This window comes from Macaca mulatta, chromosome 7, assembly GCF_049350105.2.
Source record: "Macaca mulatta isolate MMU2019108-1 chromosome 7, T2T-MMU8v2.0, whole genome shotgun sequence".
Lineage (NCBI taxonomy): Eukaryota > Metazoa > Chordata > Mammalia > Primates > Cercopithecidae > Macaca > Macaca mulatta.
In genome coordinates, this window is record NC_133412.1 from 112,434,576 (window position 1) to 112,451,248 (window position 16,673).

At 36.9% G+C, this 16,673-nt stretch overlaps 1 protein-coding gene across 12 annotated transcripts in view; it reads left to right on the forward strand.

Moving 5' to 3' along the window:
- The window catches only part of MIA2 (MIA SH3 domain ER export factor 2), a 117,834-nt gene that overhangs the window by 80,137 nt on the left and 21,024 nt on the right, over nt 1-16,673 (forward strand). For all 12 annotated transcript variants that reach the window (XM_015143540.3, XM_077937836.1, XM_077937837.1 and 9 more), the window contains 5 exon segments: nt 584-619; nt 2,887-2,954; nt 4,171-4,253; nt 5,882-6,010; nt 11,375-11,533. In XM_015143540.3, coding sequence (XP_014999026.3) covers nt 584-619; nt 2,887-2,954; nt 4,171-4,253; nt 5,882-6,010; nt 11,375-11,533 — 475 coding nt within the window.

Below are 16,673 nucleotides of genomic sequence, written 5' to 3' on the forward strand. Positions count from 1 at the left end.
GAGGTCAGGAGTTCGAGACCAGCCTGGCTAACATGGCAAAACCCTGTCTCTACTAAAAAAAACAAAACAAAAACAAAAATCAGCCAGGTATGTTGACACATGCTTGTAATCTCAGCTACTTGGGAGGGAGAGGCGGGAGAATCGCTTGAACCCTGGAGGCAGAGGTTGCAGTGAGCTGAGGTTGCGTCACTTGCATTCCAGCCTGGGTGACAGACTGAGACTCCATCTCAAAAAAATAAAATTGCCATATCTCCTGCTGCTTTGAGAAGGTGGAGTGCATCACATAAACGTGTATCAACAGTGGGGTCTCATACTCAGTCAGGCTAGTTATATGTTAACTGGCAATTCCTGTTGATTATTGCATAAAGTAAAAGTTTACTAGACAAAAAATGTAATTGTCTTTACATTCAGTTTTTATTTTAAAATATAATTATACATGAAAATTTGCTTTGAAAATGTTGCCTACTCTTCAGAGATGCTTGGGATATTTTTGAGTTGTGTGCTACATCATAGTGGTAGATATGAATGTCTTTTACTTAAGAAAAATAATTGTTAGTGGCATTTTAATTACTTTCTTTTTCAGATTATTTCCCATGAGAAAAAAGCACATGATAATTGGGTAAGTTTTAAATTTCCTTAAGTCTCTTTTGTCAAATTGTATTTTTTTTTCAGAAGATATGTTGCTTACTTAAATTAGATGAAAATATAGTATTCTAAAAAATCAGTTTCTTTTAATTTTACAAGTAGCGAAATTATGTTCCTTGTGAACTAAACAGTTTGTTCCAACACAGTTATTGAAAAAATTTGATTTTTCCTTCTTTGCTTTTATCACATTGCTTCTTTGAAAGGAGTTTATGCTCCATAGGGAAGGTGATATAATCATGGATTGATTGTTTCAGGGCACTAAATTGCCACTGATTAGTTGTGGACCAGCTACTTAAAATTCTTTGGGCCTATTTCCTCGTTTGTGTAACAGTGGGATTAGATTAAGTGATCTTCAAAGCCCCTTCTAGTTCTAAAATTCATAAAGTTCTGTTACCTGATTCTCAGTGTTGAATTACTGGGTACACATTAAGAAAAGGGTCATTATGAGAAATAGTGTATCTGTGCTCCAGAGGAACTGACTGTGTGGGGAAGTGATAAGGATGCAGATTTTGACTAATTATAAGAAAGACACTCTAACATATAGTACTGTTGTAATAGCTGGCCTTTGGAGTACTTGGCATTAGGAGTCTTCAACAGTAGGCAGTTTGCACAGTGAGTGAATACATGGAGTCTGGAATTAGGCTGTCTTGGCTGGTGTCCTCGCTCCATCACCTATCATCAGTTTTCTTATCTGTAAGATAGAGATATCAATAGTACCTATTTCATAGGGTTATTGGGATGATTAAATTCATGTAAGGTTATTGCCAAATGCCTGACACACAGTATACATTCAGTGAATGTTAACTGTTGTTATTGTTATAGTGAAACTTGATAGATGTTTCTTAGACATGTTGGAGTGGAGATTCCTGCCTAGGGTGAGAGATTAGGTATGTTGAGAGGTATCTCACCTATTAGGTAGGGTGAGAGATTAGGTCCTCCTCAGTTGCAAGATTCTGTATGCTTTGGTATTGTGGGTTCAAATGAAAATTTGTTACTAAATTAAGCTGGGCTTGGAGATGAATTTAGTTAACCACTCCTCACCACTTGTAAAATACTTAGATGTAGATTACTCTTTGAAGATGGAGAGGTCCACACACAGTCCCAGGGTAAGTTGGTAAGAAGGCTGTTTCTGGAAGGGCAGCAGGAACATCTTACAGATCTTAGAGGGACACTGACTTGTAGAGATTAGAATAAAAACCACAAACAACAATGGCCAAGAAGGGAATATGCTGAGACCCAGAGGCAACAATTCTACATCCCTTCCTCACCCCTGCATATTTAGTAAAGTCTCCTAAGGTAAAGGTTATCTCAGACGACATGGGTAGAGGCTACAAACAGACAGTTAAGCAGCTGGATATACAGATCCGGGACAGCCAGATGACAACCTAGGATATATCTGTCCTCACGTGTTCTAGAGCACAGGACAGGCAGGAAAACCCAAGGAACCACACAGGCTAAAGAATTATGTATCAGGAAGGTCACCTGGGAGAAGCTCCACAGACAAGGTGTGTTTTTAGCTGAATTGGGATTGGTAGAGGGAATGAAAGTGACACTGAGCAGTAGCTTGTCACATGCTCCAGAGCTGAGCTACCCATAGGAGCAGACTGGGGTCTGGGCAGAAGACAGTTAATAGGAGAGGCTCATATTAGTTTCTGAAAAGTCATGTGGTAACAAAGTTTAACTTGTTTTTTAGGGAAAAAGTGTTCATTTCAAGGAACTAATCACCCAATCAGATAGAACCCAGACTGGCTGAGTTTAGAGTCCATGAGGCTCTGAATGTTTGACCTCAGGATGGGTGGGGACAAGGACATGGCTCAGACTGTCAACTTTAGAGATTTGAGGGTAGGGGGATAATAGAGTCTCAACTACAATAATAAAAAGATAGGATGTTTATTAAAATCTCTTATGTTCTAGGCACTGTACTTAAAGGCCTTTTACATACATTACTTGTTCATTCTACTCAGTAACTCTGTAAAGTAGGTATTATAATCCAGATTTATAGATGAGGAAACAGCCTAAGATCATATGACTAGAGGGTAAAGAGTAGATACAGAAATTCTGATCTTTCAGAGTCCAAGTCTTACACTTTTTCTTACTTAAGTGATTATGATTTGTATACCATTTTTGTGATATATATATATATTTTTTTTAAAAAATTTAATGAGTGTTTATATTGACATGTTTATGCTTATGTTTTAAGTTTATATAAATGTATTTTTAAAATTTGTTATTTTCTTGAAGTTGGCAGCTCGGAATGCTGAAAGAAACCTCAATGATTTAAGGAAAGAAAATGCTCACAACAGACAAAAGTAAGTATGTTAGTGGGAACATTTAAAATTAGTTATTATTCTTACTGTTATTTCATTAATTAGGTAATACTTTTATAAGATTAAGTAAGAAAACTTACAGTGAATCCAGCATATCTTGTGAGATATCTATTAGTTTTACTAGGAATGTCTAGTTTTTTTTTGTTTGTTGAAGTACTTGTCCCAGGTCGCTGAAGTGGCACTTGGAGGAAACTGTTAACAGATCCTTCTGCTATTATAGCTAAATTTTTTTTTTAAACCAGTGTAGGTGGATGGAGGTAAAAATGGATGGAAAGCGAAAGGATGAATCTCTCTGACGTAGTAATGCCGAGAATTTCAGCCTCTTTTAATGGATAAATAGATAGGATAATATTCACTAATTTCTCTCATTTCCTGGTTTTGTAGTATTGGCTGACATTGTTTTTCAATAATAAAATGAAACGTAGAATAAAAGTCTACAATATAGAATAGCAGGGAAGAGTAAGTGCTTTTCTATGAAGATTATAACAGTCTTCCTAGAATGTTATAATTTCTTGTCACAATGTACTGTTAACATTATCCAATATTAGTTTTTAGTCCTCTTGCTTGTCTTTTCTAGTCTCAGAAATTAAAATCAAATTATTAAATGTTTTATATCTCATGATTAAGAACTAGAAACAAGATTCTTTTAAAATGTCACATTTGTAGGATAAAACATTTGTGAGTAAGATAGTAGGACAAATTATTGGAATTTCCAGTGTTATAACTGGAATCATGAGTGTCACATTACAATGGAAAGCATACATGACTCAAAGCCAGGAACTCTGTGTCTTAATCCTGGCACTTTCATTGTGAATAAATCTTTTAAACTCCTAGCCTTAGTTTCCTTAGTTGTAAAGTGATAGACTTGAACTGGTTGACCTTGGAGGACTCTTGCATTTCAAAGATTTGGATTCTGTGATATGGTACTCATGGTAGTCTAGTTTTGAAGAAGAAATAAAACAATTGTAAGGCTCCACAAAACATCACTATCCCTAGGGCAGCAAGAAACTGGTTACCCTAGTTAATAAGCAGTGGGAGATAAAAGTGTTTTGGTCAGAATAATAAATTTTAGAGGATCTGTTTGTTCTGTGTAGATATTAAGATAGTGAAGAGTAGTTTGTACTTGGTAGAGGCATTTTTGTTCTTGTGGTGCTTCTCTTGGATGAGTAACTTAGAGATGTTTGTTCTTTATTTGCAGATTAACTGAAACAGAGTTTAAATTTGAACTTTTAGAAAAAGATCCTTATGCACTTGATGTTCCAAATACAGCATTTGGCAGAGGTAGTCTTTTTTTTTTACCCCTCATTTAAAATACATATTTTTATATATATATATATATATATATTGCACATATAGTTTCTATTAGTGTAAGTTAACACTGTTATTTATATAAATATTTTAGATTTTAGAACCAAGGTTCTAGTCTGAGCTTTCTCATAGACTCACAAGTTTCTAGGTTTTGTTTCCTGTGCAATAATGAAAATTATTGTTGCTTTTATTTCTCAGTGGGATTTTGTGAGATGATATATATTTAGTGCCTTGAGCTTGAAAAGCCAGGTGCTTGGCACATAGTAAGGTACTCATTAACAATTTTCTAGGAGATTGAATAAATAAGGAGTGCTTAGTTGGAATAGCATTGTGACTGTTTATATATTAACTATACTTGGAATTTGCTTGTTTGATAATTAAAAAATAGTTTTTAATTATTTAAAAGTATTAATTTAAAATGTGGGAAAAACTCAATCTGAGTTTTGATTGCTTTAATTACCTTCAAGGGAGGACCAATTTTTTTTGTAAGATATATTTAATATTTCTGTCCATTGTTGAGTTAGGGTCTGCAATGATCTCAAACTATTGCAAACAGTTTAAATTTTTTCATAATAATTTTGGTTGAATTGGAATGAAGCTTCTAAGGTAGTGAAAAATAAATATATATATATATAGGTAGAATTCCATTTTAATAACCTTGGAAAGTTATAAAAATCACTTTTGAGAGTAAAATTTCATTAAAATAAAAGTCTATTTCTACATTTAAAAAATAATAGATTATTACGAATTTCAGGTAGTAAAGTTTGGATTGGGGTGAAGTACACAGAAGGATTTTTTTTTTGGTCTGAATCCAACACAAAAGTTTCAAGGAGGGTAAATAATGCTTTGATCTTTTCTTGTAGCTGGTTTGAATATTATACCAGCTACACTCATGTTTTACATTTAACATGTTTTAAAAATGTTATTTTGGTGGTTTTTGTTTGTATTTTGTTTTTGATTTTTGACTTTGGAAACAAAACCATTATTTGAGAGTGGTGAAGTTTGTAAAGTGGTAGGTGTCTTGGCTGTATAGATTATAGATAAAGTGATTTATTTGATAATTAGTATTTGTAAACTTACTGGTAATGAATCAAAAGTAAATTGTAATCTTGTTTCAAAGTATTTTATGCATTTTTCTCCTCTTCATAATCTGAGCATTATTTAAACAATTTGTGGCCCAATACAGCCTACCTGGCCCTGATTTAAACTGAGTGCTTCTGTGTTGCAAGTCTCACTAGCTGAAATGTCCGGATGCATACTGCCAGTAAAAACAACCCCCAAAAGATCTAACTTTATGCTCCTGTAACTCTAAAATATATCTCCAATATCCCTTCTTAATATAAATGATTATTTAAGTGTATTAATTCCCAATAGGTTGATGTTTTTATTGGTTAAAGTGTCTGGTAGACAAATATTGAAAACACCAGGGTCTGTATTTAATTCTGTGCTATATTAGCAAAATCAAAGGATACATTCAGGACATAGACTAAACTTAAATTGGCAATAGGATGACCTGATGGTAATTGTTGAAATGGGATTCTAACTCTGTAGTATAGCTAAGTGAAACTATGAATTTAAATATGCTGTTTTAATTATTCCAGAGCATTCCCCATATGGTCCCTCACCATTGGGTCGGCCTTCATCTGAAACGAGAGCTTTTCTCTCTCCTCCAACTTTGTTGGAGGGTCCACTCAGACTCTCACCTTTGCTTCCAGGGGGAGGAGGAAGAGGTATATTGTTTAAACATCTTTATTACTCTAGATTTCTTCCTTACTTTATATTTTCATTTCAACTTACCTTAAAAATGATCTGTAAAATACACATTTGGAAAATACAGGCATTCCTTGCACTTATTGTAAATAACTTTTATTTGGAAAAGGATCTCTATGATATCTAATTTTGATGTGTTTTTCTCTTAGAAACAGTGCTATATTAGATAACATTTTGATCAAGGACTTGATATGTATCTTTTTAAACCATATTTTTGACTTCTTAAAAACTATATATTACATGATGTAATATAAAATTTTATAAGACCACATGAAATAAAATAACAGTATAACCTAGCATAAAATTATATATGTGTATGTATATATATGTAATTTTTTTTTTTTTTTTGAGACAGTTTTCGCTCTTGTTGCTCAGGCTGGAGTGCGGTGGCGCGATCTCGGCTCACTGCAACCTCCGCCTCCCAGGTTCAAATGATTCTTCTGCCTCAGCCTCCCAAGTAGCTGGGATTACAGACACATGCCACCATTCCTGGCTAATTTTTTTTGTATTTTTAGTAGAAACGGGTTTTGCCATGTTGGCTGGCCAGGCTGGTCTCGAACTCCTGACCTTAGGTGATCCACCCGCCTCAGCCTCCCAAAGTGCTGGGATTACAGGTGTGAATCACCATAAAATTGTGTTTTGATGAAACATTAGAATTTTGTTGGGAACCTTTACTGTGGTCTACATCATTTGTTAATACACTGGGGGCCGGGCATGGTGGCTCATGCCTGTAATCCCAGTATTTTGGGAGCCGAAGGGGACAGATCATGAGGTCAAGAGATCAAGACCATCCTGGCCAACATGGTGAAACCCTGTCTCTACTAAAAATACAGAAATAAGCTGGGTGTGGTGGTGGGCGCCTATAGTCCCAGCTACTCACGAGGCTGAAGCAGGAGAATTGCTTGAACCGAGAAGGCGGAGGTTGTAGTGAGTCAAGATAGTACCACTGCACTCCAGCCTGGCAACAGAGTGAGACTCCATCTCAAAAAAAGAAAAAAAAAAAAAAACGTTGGGAAACCAAGCCACAATTGTCTGCTGTCACCCACTTGTATGTTGTTGAGAATTTCTGTAGGTACCTCAGGCCTAATCATTAGCTATTCTACATTTATCTCATCAGCATCACCCTGGTGTTACAAAAGGCCCTATTACCTTTGAAAACTCCTGTGTACCTGGAGTTTTCCTTTTTTGATCTCTCACCATACTTTCTTCGTCAAGTTGCTTTAAAGTTTTCCCTTAATTTGTGTTGAAATTCAAAGATATAGAGCCCTATTTATTTCAGAATCAGAAGTCTTACATTTTCAGTTCCAAGTATGTGTTTTATAAAGTTAATGGCATTCTTCACCAGTGAAACATTCCCACCCTTTGTATCAGTGATTTTACCAGATTGAATTTGAGATAAGAACATAAATTAATGAATCTAAACAAAAACACCAAATTAAATACAACAAATCAAAATTCGTATACTCAGATGGATATTGCTCATCTAAATAGTATCTCAGGAAGTCTGTGTACTTGTTAGTTGAAGCTGCCGTTATTCCAAATATTTTTGGAACTCTTCCTTTGGAATTGCCTTCAAAGAATATGAGAAAATCAACTTTCTACTCTATGTTCATGAGATATTCTCCCTTTGCCCGTATCCTGTTTGTATCCTCTTTCTCCACCCTCATTGTGCTTCACTTAGAACTGTTCCTGTCCACCTCCCAGTCCCCCCGGTAGATTGGGCCACAGCCTGGGGCCCCTACAGAGCCTTTGCTTGTGTTGATTTTGAACTGGAAGCTCCTAGGGAAAGGGACTGCCCTATAGACTGATACTTAGCGCCTTAGGGAGGCTTTGCATTGAGCACTTCAGGAAAGGGACTGATTTTGAGATTGACATGTCTGCTGCAAGCTTAGGACTTAGTTATCTAAGTCCACTCCCACCTCTCCATTTTTTACCTTGACTTACATTAAGAAATGTATTTTATATCATGTCATATTGTACACCAACATGAATATGATCGAAATGTAATTGAAACCAGCTACATGAAATAGTACTTACCATTACAGTTTTGATGCTTTCTATTCAGTTTTATCCCATTTCATTAATTTAATCTTAATTAGCATTATTTTTTAAACTTCACACATCACAAATGAGTAAGAGCTAGCAGTCTGAAAAAACAGTGCCCTAGAAATAAGGGTATAATTGGCTAAACTGCAAATATGAATCACTGGAAATTGAATTACATAAGTCAAGGATTGCTTGTAGTCAATTGAATATTTGGAATGATTAAAATTTACATTTGATTTCTCCTCTTTCCTCTCCTATTTAATTTAAACATACAGTGTGTTTAGATTATCTGCAAGGGTGTTTTACTATTTGTTTAAAAAGCTACAGAAGTTCTAGGTAAGTTGTCATCGGGTCTTACAGAGTTGATTTGAACTAAAACTTTCTATGATCCACCAAAGGAGGATGGAGAGTACCTGTTGTTTTCCTTACTTTTATTATCTTTTTAATTTGAAGTTTGGATGAGTGGTATATTTGAATAATATTGAGTACGAGTAAAACAATTTTTTCTTAGAGTAAATTGTATGTAACTTGGTTTGAATAGAAAACTTTAACCATTAGCATTTTTAGGTTTGTAATTTTCACTGGGTAATCAGTTGGTCTGTAACTTTGGTCTTCTGGAAGTAAGCAATCAGGAGGGAAAGCCTTTGAATGTCTCCTTTAAATCTCTGTGCTTCATTCCAGATGAACTCAGCCTAACTGACAGCTTGCGCATTTTCTGCTTTCCCAGCCTTCTTCTTCTAATGAGCTAATTATTAGGATGAAGAAGCGAGAAGGAAAGATTTGGGGAATTTGATAGAACGTATACTCATAAGGCAAAATGATAGTTTACCTCCTGATGTAAAAGCCAGTAGATCTGATTCTACTAAAGGGAGTAGATGGAAAATTTGTTTTAAAGATTACTATATATTAAACTTGAATGCTTATGCTGATTTGTACTAGTTACCAAGAAAAGTTAAAATTAATTTTGGTTTGTTCTCTTAAAGGAGGTACTGAAATAGAGTAAGCATTTTTGTTAGACTTCTTTTTTTATTTTTTATTTTCTTGAGATAGAGTCTCACTGTGTTACCCAGGCTGGAGTACAGTGGCATGATCTCGGTTCACTGCAACCCCTTTCTCTCAGGTTCAAGTGGTTCTTGTTCCTCAGCTTCGTGAATAGCTGGGATTACAAGCATGTGCCACTACACCCAGCTAATTTTTGTATCTTCAGTAGAGATGGGGTTTCACCATGTTGGCCAGGCTGGTTTCGAACTCCTCACCTCAGGTGATCCACCCACTTCAGCCTCCCAGTGTGCTAGGATTACAGGCATGAGCCATTGCGCCTGGCTATTTTAGTTAGGCTTCTATTGAAAAAAAATTGTCCGCTGGGTGCAGTGGCTTACACCTATAATCCTAGTACTTTGGGAGGTCAAGGTGATGGGATTGTTTGAGCCTAGGAGTTCGAGACCAGCCTGGGCAACACGGCAAAACCCTGTATCCGCAAAAAATACAACAATTAGCAAAGTGTGGTGGCGCATGCCTGTTGTCCCGGCTACTTGTAAGGCTGAGGTGGGAGAATTGCTTGAGCCCAGTAGGTGGAGGTTGCAGTGAGCTGAGAATCGCACCACTGCACTCCAGTCTAGGCAACAGAGTGAGACCCCATCTCAAAAAAAAATTTTTTTTTTAAACGCTATTCCTTGAGAGTAATAAGCTTTTGTTTCCTGTACAATATAATTTTGAGAAGACCCCCCTTTCCCCCCTCAATGACACATAAATGAGGTATTAATATATTTTATTGAATGTTAAATTTTTTTTTTTTTTTTTTTTTTGAGACGGAGTCTCGCTCTGTCATTCAGACTGGAGTACAGTGGCGCGATCTTGGCTAACTGCAAGCTCTGCCTCCCGGGTTCACGCCATTCTCCTGCCTCAGCCTCCCAAGTAACTGGGATTACAGGCGCCCGCCACCATGCCAGGCTAATTTTTTGTATTTTTTGTAGAGATGGGGTTTCACCATGTTAGCTAGGATGATCTCAATCTCCTGACCTTGTGATCCGCCCGCCTCCATCTCCCAAAGTGCTGGGATTACAGGCATGAACGACCACACCAGGCCAAAATTTTTTTATATTTGTCTTTTCCATTTTAACTGAATATGGGTTTTGTTTTTTGTTTTTTTGAGATGGGTTCTTACTCTGTCACCCAGGCTGGAGTGCAGTGGCACGATCTTGGCTCACTGCAACCTCCTCCTCCTGAGTTCAAGCCATTCTCCTGCCTCAGCCTCGCTCATAGCTGGGATTACAGCACCTGCCACCATGCCCGGCTAATTTTTGTACTTTTAGTAGAGACAGGATTTCACCACGTTGGCCAGGCTGGTCTCGAATTTCTGATCTCAGGTGATCCAACCTCCTTGGCTTCCCAAAGTGCTGGGATTACAGGCGTGAGCCACTGCACCCCGCCCTGAATGTGGGTTTTTAATTAAGGTACTATCTTTTCTGTAGTCATTAAGAAGGGAACTTTAAAATTACCACCCTTTATAAATGTAAACATACCAGATTTTCTTATCCAAAATGGATGTTAGCTCATTTAAAGTGATTATTTCAACAGTGCTGTTGTTTTTGAAACTATTATTTTAGACTTGTCTTCAAAACTTATGAATTCTCCTTTTGAATGTGAATTTGATATTTAGAAATTACTAAAAGCCATTTAGTGCCAATTTGTCTGTTGTACATAATGTTTTAAATCAGGCTACTTAAAATCATTTTTGAGCAGAAGTATTTATCTTTTTTATCTTCTCATTGACTCCTAACACTATTCAGTGAATTTGGACAGAAGTAGAGAGTCATGTTTTAACTTTGAAATGCAGTTTTTTATATGGCTCTTAAGTTAATCTGAGTGCATTTCCAAAAGAATTTTTCTGAAAAATACTTTAAATAGTAGCAAATTTACTAAAATAGATATAGAACTGCTAAGATGACTGTTTTAAAGGAATCATGCTCATTTGGACTATGACATACTAGTTTAAGCAACAAAATCATTTATGTTTTTATTTAATCATTTATTTTTATATTTATTTTAAATATTTTATATTTTGTTTATTTTATATTTTTTATTTAATCATTTCTTATAATTACTTTATAATTATCCTGTTACATCTGGCATAGGAATCATAGCAATTTACTTTCTATACCCTTATTTTTCAGACTTCATATTTATAACTTATGATTTAACCACTGATTTTATGTGTAAAACAAGCACATAAGACTTTTTAAGATGAAACAGATTTGTATGTTTTTTTCTTTAATTAGGCTCAAGAGGCCCAGGGAATCCTCTGGACCATCAGATTACCAATGAAAGAGGAGAATCAAGCTGTGATAGGCTAACCGATCCTCATAGGGCTCCCTCTGACACTGGGTCTCTGTCACCTCCATGGGAACAGGACCGTAGGATGATGTTTCCTCCACCAGGTATGTAAAGACAATAGTTATTATTTCTCTTTGAAAGGCAACTGGGATGTGGAATATACAGGAATGGAAGAAGAGAGGAGTATATGTTTGTTTTCTCTTAAGAAAAATCATCATACATTTTTGAAAACAACAATGATAAGTAATCCAAACAGAATGATTGGAGGTAATTGTCCATATTATAGAAAGCTGTTTTCTCCCTCAATGGAATGTTTTTATTGTTTTTGTTGCTTGTAGAGGTAATAATGCATGTTTACTTTAGAAAATCCAAACAACACAGAAATGTATAAAGAAGTGAAAAATCCCTTTTGTCATCTTAGTGTGTCCTTCCCAGAATTTAGTTGTAGGTATATATCTTTCAGAGATTTTTTTGGGTATACATTTATACACATAGCTATTCAAATTCTTTTAATCACTCTATGCGGTTGTACCATTCACTGTCTTTTGTAATTGTCTTTTTTCACTGACCATTTTATCTTACCAAAATAAATATATTTACCAGAAGAGTGACAGCAGAATATCTTGAAATAAGATAATAACTGCTGTTCTAATAGCTGCATCATCTACATTAGGTATTTCTCCTAATGCTATCCCTCCCCTGGCCCCGCACCCCCACACAGGCCCCGGTGTGTGATGTTCCTCTCCCTGTGCCCATATGTTCTCATTATTCAACTCCCACTTGTGAGTGAGAACATGTGGTGTTTGGTTTTCTGTTCCTGTGTTAGTTTGCTGGGAATGATGGTTTCCAGCTTCATCCATGTCCCTGCAAAGGACATGAAATCATTCTTTTTTATGGCTGCATAGTATTCCATGGTGTGTATGTGCCACATTGTCTTTAACATTGATGGGCATTTGGGTTGGTTGCAAGTCTTTACTATCGTGAGCAGTGCTGCGGTAAACATATGTGTGCATGTGTCTTTATAGTAGAATGATTTATAATCCTTTGGGTATATACCCAGTAATGGGATTGCTGGGTCAAATGGTATTTCTAGTTCTAGATCCTTGAGGAATCACTACACTGTCTTCCACAATGGTTGAACTAACTTACGCTCCCACCAATAGTGTAAAGCGTTCGTATTTCTCCACATCCTCTCCAGCATCTGTTGTTTCCTGACTTTTTAATGATTGCCATTCTAACTGGCATGAGGTGGTATCTCATTGTGGTTTTGATTTGCATTTCTGTAATGACCAGTGATGATGAGCTTTTTTTCATATTTTGGTGGCTGCATAAATGTCTTCTTTTGAAAGTGTCTGTTGGCATATCCTTCACCCACATCCTTCCCCTACTTTTTGATGGGGTTGTTTGCTTTTTTTCTTGTAAATTTGTTTAAGTTGCTTGTAGATTGTGGATATTAGCCCTTTGTCAGATGGATAGATTGCAGAAATTTTCTCCGATTCTTTAGATTGCCTGTTTACTCTGATAGTTTCTTTTGCAGTGCAGAAGCTCTTTAATTATATCTCATTTGTCAATTTTGGCTTTTGTTGCCATTGCTTTTGTTGTTATAGTCATGAAGTCTTTACCTATGCCTATGTCCTGAATGGTATTACCTAGGTTTTCTTGTAGGGTTTTTATGGTTTTAGTTCTTAACGTTTAAATCCTTAATCCATCTTGAGCTGATTTTTGTATAAGGTGTAGGGAAAGGGTCCAGTTTCAGTTCTTTGCATCTGGCTAGCCACTTTTCCCAACACAATTTATTAAATAGGGAATCCTTTCCCCATTGGTTGTTTTTGTCAGGTTTGTCAAAGATCAGATGCTTGTAGATGTGTGGTGTTATTTCTGAGGCCTCTGTTCTGTTCCATTGGTCTATGTATCTGGTTTGATACCAGTACCATGCTGTTTTGATTACTGTAGCCTTGTAATATAGATTGAAGTCGGGTAGCATGATGCCTCCAGCTTAGTTCTTTTTGCTTTGGATTGTCTTGGCTATATGAGCTATTTTTGGTTCCATATGAAATTTAAGGTAGTTTTTTCTAATTCTGTGAAGAAAGTCAGTTGTAGCTTGATGGGAATAGCATTGAATCTGTAAATTAATTAGGGTAATATGGCCATTTTCACGATATTTATTCTTCCTATCCATGAGCATGGAATGTTTCTTCTTCTTTTGTTTGTGTCTTCTCTTATTTCCTTGAGCAGTGGTTTGTAGTTCTCCTTGAAGAGGTCCTTCACATCCCTTGTAAGTTGTATTCCTAGGTATTTTATTCTCTTTGTAGTAGTGTATCGAATGGGAGTTTGGTCATGATTTGGTTCTCTGTTATTGGTGTATAGGAATGCCTGTGATTTTTGCATATTAATTTTGTATCCTGAGACTTTGCTGAAGTTGTTTATTAGCTTAAGGAGTGTTTGGGCTGAGTTTCTAAATACACAATCATGTCATCTGCAAACAGAGACAACTTGACTTCTTCTCTTCCTATTTGAATATCCTTTATTTATTTCTCTTGCCTAATTGCCCTGCCAATACGATGTTGAATAGGAGTGGTGAGAGGGGGCATCCTTGTCTTGTGCTGGTTTTCAAAGGGAATGCTTCCAGCTTTTGCCCATTCGGTATGATACTGCCTATGAGTTTGTCATAAATAGCTCTTACTATTTTGATATACGTTCCATCACTACCTAGTTTATTGAGTTTTTTTTTTAGCATGAAGGGGTGTTGGATTTTGTCGAAGGCCTTTTCTGCGTCTATTGAGATAATCTTGTGGTTTTTGTCATTGGTTCTGTTTATGTGATGGATTACGTTTATTAATTTGCATATGTTGAACCAGCCTTGCATCCTAGGGATGAAGCTGACTTTATGGTGGTGGATAAGCTTTTTAATGTGCTGTTTGATTTGGTTTGCCAGTATTTTATTGAGGATTTTTACATCAATGTTCATCAGAGGTATTGGCCTGAAATTTTCTTTTTTTGTTTTGTCTCTGCCAGGTTTTGGTATCAGGATGATGCTGACCTCATAAAATGAGTTAGGGAGGATTCCCTCTTTTTCTCTTGTTTGGAATAGTTTCAGAAGGAATGGTACCAGCTCCTCTTTGTACTTCTGGTAGAATTCGACTGTGAATTCGTCTGGTCTTGGTCTTTTTTTGGTTGGTAGGCTATTAATTACTACCTCAATTTCAGAACTTGTTATCGATCTATTCAGAAATTCGACTTCTTCCTGGTTTAGTCTTGGGAGGGTGTATGTGTCCAGAAATTTATCCATTTCTTCTAGGTTTTCTAGTTTGTTCACATAGAGTTGTTTACAGTATTCTCTGATGGTAGTTTGTATTTCTGTGGGATCAGTGGTGATCTCCCCTTTATGATTTTTTATTGTGTTTATTTGATTCTTCTCTCTTTTCTTCTTTATTAGTCTGGCTAGTGGTCTATTTTGTTAATCTTTTCGGAACACCAGCTCCTGGACTCATGGATATTTTGAAGGGTTTTTTGTGTCTTTATCTCCTTCAGTTCTGCCCTCATCTTAGTTATTTCTTGTCTTCTGCTAGCTTTTGAATTTCTTTGCTCTTACTTCTGTAGTTCTATTTTTTTTTTTTTTTTCTTTTTTGAGACGGAGTCTTGCTCTGTCGCCCAGGCTGGAGTGCAGTGGCCGGATCTCAGCTCACTGCAAGCTCCGCCTCCCGGGTTCACACTATTCTCCTGCCTCAGCCTCCCGAGTAGCTGGGACTACAGGCGCCCGTCACCTCGCCCGGCTAGTTTTTTGTATTTTTTAGTAGAGATGGGGTTTCACCATGTTAGCCAGGATGGTCTCGATCTCCTGACCTTGTGATCCACCCTTCTCGGCCTCCCAAAGTGCTGGGATTACAGGCTTGAGCCACCGCGCCCGGCCCTGTAGTTCTTTTAATTGTGATGTTAGGGTGTTGATTTTAGATCTTTCCCGCTTTCTCCTGTAGGCATTTTAGTGTTATAAATTTCCCTCTAAACACTGCTTTAGCTGTGTCCCAGAGATTCTGGTATGTTGTGACTTTGTTCTCATTGGTTTCAAATAACTTATTTATTTCTGTCTTAATTTTATTATTTACCTAGTAGTCATTCAGGAGCAGGTTGCTCAGTTTCCATGTAGTTGTGTGGTTTTGAGTGCGTTTCTTTTTTTTTTTTTTTTTGAGACGGAGTCTTGCTCTGTTGCCCGGGCTGGAGTGCAGTGGCCAGATCTCAGCTCACTGCAAGCTCCGCCTCCCAGGTTTTTGCCATTCTCCGGCCTCAGCCTCCCGAGTAGCTGGGACTACAGGCGCCCGCCACCTCGCCCAGCTAGTTTTTTGTATTTTTTAGTAGAGGCGGGGTTTCACCGTGTTAGCCAGGATGGTCTCGATCTCCTGACCTCGTGATCCGCCTGTCTCAGCCTCCCAAAGTGCTGGGATTACAGGCTTGAGCCACCGCGCCTGGCCTTTTGAGTGAGTTTCTTAATCCTCAGTTCCAATTTGATTGCACTGTGGTCTGAGAGACTGTTTGTTATGATTTCTGTCCTTTTGCATTTGCTGAGGAGTGTTTTACTTCCAATTATGTGGTCAATTTTAGAATAAGTGCTATGTGGCACTGAGAAAAATGTATATTCTGTTGATTTGAGGTGGAGAGTTCTGTAGATGTCTATTAGGTCTGCTTGGTCCAGAGCTGAATTCAAGCCCTGAATATTGTTGTTAATTTTATGTCTCGTTGATCTAACATTAACAGTGGGGTGTCAGTCTCTCACTATTATTGTGTGGGAGTCTAAATCTCTCTGTAGGTCTCTTAAGAACTTGCTTTATGAATCTGGGTGCTCCTGTATTGGGTATATATATATTTAGTATAGTTAGCTCTTCGTGTGGCATTTATCCCTTTACCATTATGTAATGCCCTTCTTTGTCCTTTTTGATCTTTGTTGGTTTGAAGTCTGTTTTATCAGAGACTAGGATTGCAACCCCTGCTTTTTTTTTTGCTTTCCATTTGCTTGGTAAATCTTTCTCCATCCCTTTGTTTTGAGCATATGCGTGTCTGTGCACGAGATGGGTCTCCTGAATACAGTACACCCATGGGTCTTGACTCTTTATCCAATTTGCCAGTCTGTGTCTTTTAATTAATTAAAGATTAATATTGTTATGTGTGAATTTGATCCTGTTATTATGATGCTAGCTGGTTATTTTACCCATTAGTTGATGCAGTTTCTTCATCATGTCAATGGTCTTTACA